Consider the following 7,459-nt stretch of genomic DNA (forward strand, 5'->3'; position numbering starts at 1 on the left):
AATAATATCTAAACTAAAACAATTATAAAACACGTATAACTTTTAGGATTTTTGTGGAGGAATTAAGCCCCTTCTCCTCCATCAACGCGTAAAGATTTGTCAAAGCAAAATAGAACCTTCTTACCTCACTTTCTCGTCGGTTTTTTTTTTAACTCAAAAATTATTATTTTCTTTCATTTATGGTAAAAAGAAAATGAAGAAAGAAAGAAAATTTTTAAAATGTATTTAGAGTAAAAATTTATATATGATTTAAATTATAATTTATAATTTATTATAATAGTTTTTTATAAAAAAATATACATAAATTAAAATTAATTTTAAATTATGATTCAATCTAGTCTTTTTTTTTTTTTTTTGGTGAGCTTTAAATGCGAGTTGGTTGATTTCTTTTCTCCTTAGCGAGTAAGCGACTATCAAAAAGCAGACCTATATTTACGCCTATATGTACACAACTATATATCCGTGTATCTCTATATATAACATCTTTAAATCTGGCGAGTTAAGAAGAATCAACGACACCTATCTATACAACATTCAATCTTCTGTTAAGAAAAAATGGATCTTATTGCGCATCCGTCTGGGTTTTCTCCTTCTTCTTCTTCTTTTTCTTCTTTTTCGTTTGGGAATTTCGTCGAAAAGGTTAAGGAATTCTTCAACTTCGCCGTCTCTGCGATAATTGGCAACATCTTCTCTGCGATCTTCACCTTCTTCTTTGCTTTAGGTTTGTATTTTTCTCATTTCAGGGTTTTATTTTGTTTATGTCACTCATCAATTTTTGAATGATTTTTGTTTGTCTTGATCTGTTTCGAAATTGGGGTTCTGGGTGTTGTTTTGAAATTTTTTTCTTACCATGAGAAATTTGCGTTTCTTTTTAACTTTATTCTTCTTGGAATTGAATTAGATTGAAACCCTAATATTAAAAATCAAAACGTTATCAAGCCATTCTTTTGTGGAATTCAGATTTTTTTATCAAAGTTATAAAAGGATCAACATTTAGAGAAAAGGGGCTTCTCAAAGAAAAAAAAAAGAACATTTAGAGAAAAAGGGGATTTTTGGTTTTTCTCCTTTGCCATTAGAAATAAATAATTTTTTGTGGCAGAATTGAGTTGTGTGAAGAAAAATGGTATGTGGGTATGCCATTTTTTCATTGAATTCAGATTGTTGATCAAAGTAAAAAATAAAAATAAATAAAAGGAGCCACCATTTTGACAAAAAGGGTTTTTTGCTTATTGTCTCTTGCCATTAAAAATCAAGACTTTTTCAAGGCAGAATTGAGTTTTCGGGGGAAAAATAGCATGTGGGTATGTCAGGGATTTCTTGAATTCAGATTGTTGATCAAATTGGAAAAGAATCCACATTTAGACAAAAGGGTTCTATTTTCCATTGCCATCTTAATGAAGCATCTAAAAAACAAAATTTGGGACTTCGATTGTGCTAAGAGCTGTTTTGTTTCATCAAGTCAAGTGACTTTTTGAGCTCAAAATTGTCTCTTGCTATTAAAAAACAACAACTTTTTTTATTTTTCATTTTTTATGGCAGAATGGAATTTTGCGAGGAAAAATAGCTTGTGGGTATTTCATTTATTTGTCGAATTCAGATTGTTGATCAAAGTGCAAAAGTGTCCACATTAGACAACAGAGTTCTTTGTTTTTATCCCTTACCATCTTAATCAAGCGTGTTAAAAAGAGAATTTGAGATTTTAATGGTGCAAAGAGCTGTTTGGTTTCATTAAGATTGTGACTTAATTTGAGATTTTGATGATGCAAAGAGCTGTTCTGTTTCATAAGATTGTGACTAGTAGAAATGACCTTTTTTTTTTTGTCTTTTAAATATGCAGTTGGCACCTTATTAGGAGCCATGACTGGGGCTTTGATCGGCCAAGAGACAGAGAGTGGATTTGTTAGAGGTGCCGCCGTTGGTGCAATATCTGGAGCTGTTTTCTCTATTGAAGTGTTTGAATCTTCTCTTGTTTTGTGGCAATCAGATGAATCTGGAATTGGGTGTCTCTTGTACTTGGTGAGCAATTAATTAAGCTTTGTATCAATCCCTCATTTGTGACATATATATTTTCCTCTTTTCTTAGCTTATAATTGGTGATTTAAAGAACTTTCATCTTCAAGTTTGATACTTGATATTTGCAAGTAAATGTTTTTCTCTGAACCCATTTCAATGTTTTCACAGATTGATGTCATTGCAAGCCTTCTAAGTGGGAGACTAGTTCGCGAGCGGATTGGCCCGGCCATGTTAAGTGCAGTTCAAAGCCAGGTAAATTTTAATTCGTCATGGAAGTTTTTAATACTAGTTGTTGATATTCCAGACAGCAATAGCACCAATACTCATTTTACTAACTGTTTGTTGAATATTATCAATGTGAATGAAAAACTAGATGGGCGCTGTTGAAACCGGCTTCGATGAGGTCACCAACATCTTTGACACTGGCGGGTCCAAAGGGTTGCCGGGGGATTCAGTTGAGAAGATTCCAAAGATCATAATTACCAACAACAACAATACGGACGCCTCCGGGGAGAAAGTTTCCTGCTCGGTTTGCCTTCAGGTTCGACAAAAGTTTTTGATCTTTTTTCTCAGTTAAATTCTGGTTCCTCAAACGAACAATGATAGACACCATAAAAAAAAAATATATATATATATATATATATCGTGGACACTACAATGCATATGTTTCAAAGCTCCATAAGTTTGATAAAACTGAAACTACTTTTTTGTCGTAGTGTTTTTTTTTAACCTTTAACGAGTTTATATTATAGTTTCTAATCTTCTTTTTAAAATCTGATTATGCAGGACTTTCAGCTTGGAGAGACTGTTAGAAGCTTGCCTCATTGCAATCACATGTTTCACCTTCCATGCATAGATAAGTGGCTCCTTAGGCACGGTTCTTGCCCTTTGTGCAGAAGGGATTTGTGATTTCACTTGTGTAAATTACAAAATCAAAAAAAAAAAAAAAAAAAAAAAAAATTTTTTTTTTTTTTTTTTTTTTTATTTTTCTTGTACAAAAATCTTAGGGCTTTTGTACTCTTTTTCTTGATTTCAATGGTTGGTACGTCGCTGCCCCCAACTAGTCCCCTGCCTCATGTTTCGTCATGAGTTGATGTATACAAATTTTGAGTTATGATGATAGTTTTGATTGATTTTGTGGATATAACAACCTATCTTGTGTAATTATTTTAAAAAAAAGAGAGAAAAGAGAGAGCTATCTTGTGTTCTCATTTCTCTGGTTGGTTAAAGGAAGGTCTCAAGCTGTCTACTAAACAACTGGTTTTATTTGAATGAAAGCAAACAAAGTGTCGTTCGTTTGTGGCTTTGAGCAAAAAGTTTTCTTTCGTTAAAAAAATAAATTAAATTTTTTTTCAAACACACGAGACAAAATATTCCATAGAATTCCTATTTAACTTTTTTTTTTAATTGTGTTTTACCTTTTTGTTCTTTCTTTTGATTTGAAGAATATGAAACCAACACATTCTTGTTTGTATTCAGAATCTTTAGGAGTAGATGGCCATAATTTTTTTCAGGAGGATTAGTACACCCTAGTGATAATATGCAATTTCGAACCATTAGATCAAATTAAAGTAATATTAGAATGAAAAAAAAAAAGTGTATACGGATTTACCTAACTTATCGATATAATAATACCACACTAGAAAACTTTCTAATTTTGTATAAAATAAATACAAGGGTACGTATAAAATATTGTCATAAATACAAGGGGACGTAAGGCCATACCTTACAAACCACAATGATGAAACGAATGATGATAACTTAGAAGTCATGCAAAGACCCCATATTTGTTGGGTCCAGAATTCAGATATTTTTGGTACACATAACTCTCTCCATTGAGCAATGACAGTGGTTAGGTAAGAAGATTTTGCTCACGTTTCCGTGAGTTCAATAATCTATCTGAAATTCAAAAAAAAAAAAAAAAAATCTCTGACATGTTTGGTAACAAAATAATGTTCTCTTGTTGCAAATACAGTTTTGAGATTTTTTTACTGTAAAGATCCGTGTGAGGTTCTATTAATTTTAATTTTTACGTATTTTTTATTTTGATGTGATTTTGATTAAATTTAACGTTTAAAATATATTTTGGTGTGATTTTAATTAAATTTAACGTTTTAAAAAATGCACTACGTTAGAAAGCTCCACGTTGTTCATGTACTTATAATTGAGTAGTAATGTGTATGGAATTTCTTTATCAAGATTATACAAAATTATTACCATGTTCTCCATTTTTTTTCATGGGACTTTCAGAAAAACAGATTAACAGAATTATTGTTATGTTCCACATTATTCAACGTGACCTTCGGAAGAACATAATTATTATTTTCTACATTATTCACTCCAAATAAGTTATTATTTTCTACATTATTCACTCCAAATAAGTTGACTTTTAAGCATTGTTTTTCTTTATTATTTCTTGTAATTGAGTGGCAAAATGCAACTAACTAGTTGCAATTTTTCTCATCTCATTTTCATTTTTCTAAATATATATATATATATATATATATATTCTGGTGGAAATTATTCGGCACACTCTTTGTCAAACTTCAAAGTACAATTTTTTATTGTTTTTTTTTTTTCTTTTGTTGAAATCGTGTTCCTTTTCTGTTTCTTTCTGAAATGCCAAAAGGTCATCTTTTGAGCTAATCCGAAATCGACTACCTAATAACCTCCTCTTGAAAACATATGCACAAACGTCAATATTTTAGTATTCAATGTTAAAGTGTATTCTTTTGTATCACGTATCATTTTAGACAAAGTCATTAAAGTCTTTTAGTAGGACTGGTTCTACGTATATATTTGATAGAAATAAAATACTGTTTAGTTCGCTGATTTAAATTTTTAATTTGAGTTGAGATATGACTTTATTTGAGAGCTTTTTATTGTAATAAAAAAGTTAAATGTGACTGTTTGTGAGAACTTTATACTGTAGCAAAATTCAAATTCTAAACTCGAATCAGCGAAATGAACGGTGTCAATATGTCAATAATTTCAAAAACATCCTAAAAAAATAAAAAATAAAAACATGTAAAATTACATAATAAATATTTAATTATACTTTAATTGATTCTACAAATATACCCAATTGAAATTAAAATAGAACATATTTTTTATTTTACATAATACTAATTTCGAGGACATGTAAATAAATTACTAATATATAAATATATCACTATAATTTAATTGGTTCTACATATAAGTTGTTTTTATTCTATATAACAATAACTTCAAAAATATGTAAAATTACATAACAGATATTTTATGATTCTTTAAATATTACATGTTATGTATTTATATATATATTCCCCAATTGCAATGCTTTCTGTGTAGGTACGGTAACGGTTTGGGTCATGCTCATTGCAGAATCACAACTCGACCTTATTATGCATTTACACATTAATAACATGTCCGTGTACTAAGCTTACTCCAACCACAAATATGCTTTATTTATTTAATTAATTTTTGAAAGAAAAAAAGATGTTAAATAATCATGTGAAACCTCTCACATGATTCTATGCCTTGTTTATATGTAAATGTCAATTAAGCTTTAGGGCAAATCAAGATCAGCCAATAGCCATATAGAAGGTCAAACTTCATGTCGTTTTCCAAACACCCTTTTGTGAGTATGTAAAGAACCAACTAAGTAAGAAATGGTTTTTATTTATTTATTTATTTATTTTTAAAGATTCTTTAGTACGTGATAAGTCAGATTTTCTAATGGTTAAATTTACATATTTTTTTACTTTTTACGTAATTTTATACAAATTTAATAGATTATTTTTCGATTTTATTAGATCGACGAATCTTGCGTACTTGGCCTACTGAATCGGACAAAATTTTTTTTTTTTTTTTGAAAGTGAGAATATATATAGGTTCCGTTCATTTCACCGATTTGAATTTAAAATTCAAGTTTTATTTCAGTAAAAATGTCTTAAAAATAATCACATTTAACTTTTTTACTACAATAAAAAGCTCTCATATAAAATCACATATCAACTTGAATTAAAAAACTCGAATAAGCGAATTAAAAGTAATCAGCGAATTAAAAGTTGTACTTAGTTGTGCCACATGTCACGTGACTATCTTGGGGGCTTGGCTTAAAGATATTGGACCTCATGTGCCTCGTATATTCACCATAACTATAAATTTGATTTGATTGGACCGAATTGATTAGCCGAAAGGAAAAGAAAAAAAATTGGTGAATTGTTTGTAGAAACCAGCTAGCATTATATGAGCCAATTATAATTAATGCTAAAATTTCTTGTTGCAAAAAAATAAAGTTTTTGTCCTTTTACGTATGGTTTTGGTGAGCACAATATTAATGGAGTCCAGATATGCATACATTAATTTCGTATTTCTTCTACGAAAATAAAAATTGCATAGTCCAATGAAACTTTATCGAACTCTTCTAGAAAGAAAAGAGGAGCATACAAAACTATGCCCAGTACATCCAAAACCATGGATTTTTAATTTGAGTGAAAAATACGCTTTAATTTTTAAACACTACTTTGTGACACTAATCATCAAGTCAATGCACAAAACAACGACCATAGAAGACATAATGTAGCGTCATTGGACACTAAAATTAATCACAAAAATTAACGTACTAAAATGTGATTCTTATCCATCACGTACGGCTACTAGTCTAACTAATCATATTCCATTAAATTCTTAAATTAATGCATAACATATTTTATAAAAATTTTAATTAGAAAGATGCACGCAAACACCCCTTTTGGACAAGTTTTGGCCTGAATTAGCAATATTATTAGCATACTCTTTCCTTCCTTTTTTTTAAAAAAAAATAGGGAATTAATTTAGTCACATCATGAATACTACTCTTATTACTATTTTTTTCGGTAGGTCATCAGTCATATTATTTTATACCTAGGCCTCATGTTAAGTTACCCCTTAAAAATATTCTCTAAAATCAAATGCCACACAATTTGACTAAATCTTATGTCTTGCAATTAAGTGTCACTTTTTTGAGCTAAAAAACCATGAAGGTTTCGTACCCCTTCTTGGTTGGGAAAAATGGACACTTATTTAAATGCATAGACAGCTTTAATGAATAACTAGTAGTTAATTTGAACGTTTTTATTTGTCCTATATGCCGTCTTAGGATTAGACCAAGTCTTTATTAGTATAATATTGGAGATTCTCTTTCAAAGCATATAAAGACTTAGTTATACAATATGTATCACAAATATAAGCAGCCGGCAATGTAACAAATTTTTTGTGAGCCAATATCTACATTTTTGTCACTCTTATTCTTTTCTCACCCTATCTTCCAATCCACACAAAAAAAAAAAAAAAAAAAACCCATTTATCTTCTCAATTAAACGGTTTAGTACCAAGGAGGAAAATCTATGAAACTATGCCTAGTGCAAAATGGAACTGGGTTAGATCAATTACTTAGTACATAATTAACATTACTTAGGAGAAA

General features: G+C 29.8%; 1 protein-coding gene across 1 annotated transcript; it reads left to right on the forward strand.

Moving 5' to 3' along the window:
• The first annotated feature begins 457 nt into the window (after nt 1-457).
• On the forward strand, nt 458-2,996 carry LOC21409267 (NEP1-interacting protein-like 1). Its single transcript, XM_010114988.2, has 5 exons — nt 458-721; nt 1,838-2,016; nt 2,182-2,265; nt 2,387-2,554; nt 2,800-2,996. The coding sequence occupies exons 1-5, from the start codon at nt 556-558 to the stop codon at nt 2,920-2,922; spliced, it is 720 nt and encodes a 239-aa protein (XP_010113290.1). The 5' UTR covers nt 458-555; the 3' UTR covers nt 2,923-2,996.
• Nucleotides 2,997-7,459: the final 4,463 nt, after the last annotated feature.

Source organism: Morus notabilis, unplaced genomic scaffold, assembly GCF_000414095.1.
Source record: "Morus notabilis unplaced genomic scaffold, ASM41409v2 Scaffold384, whole genome shotgun sequence".
NCBI classification, from domain to species: Eukaryota; Viridiplantae; Streptophyta; class Magnoliopsida; order Rosales; family Moraceae; genus Morus; species Morus notabilis.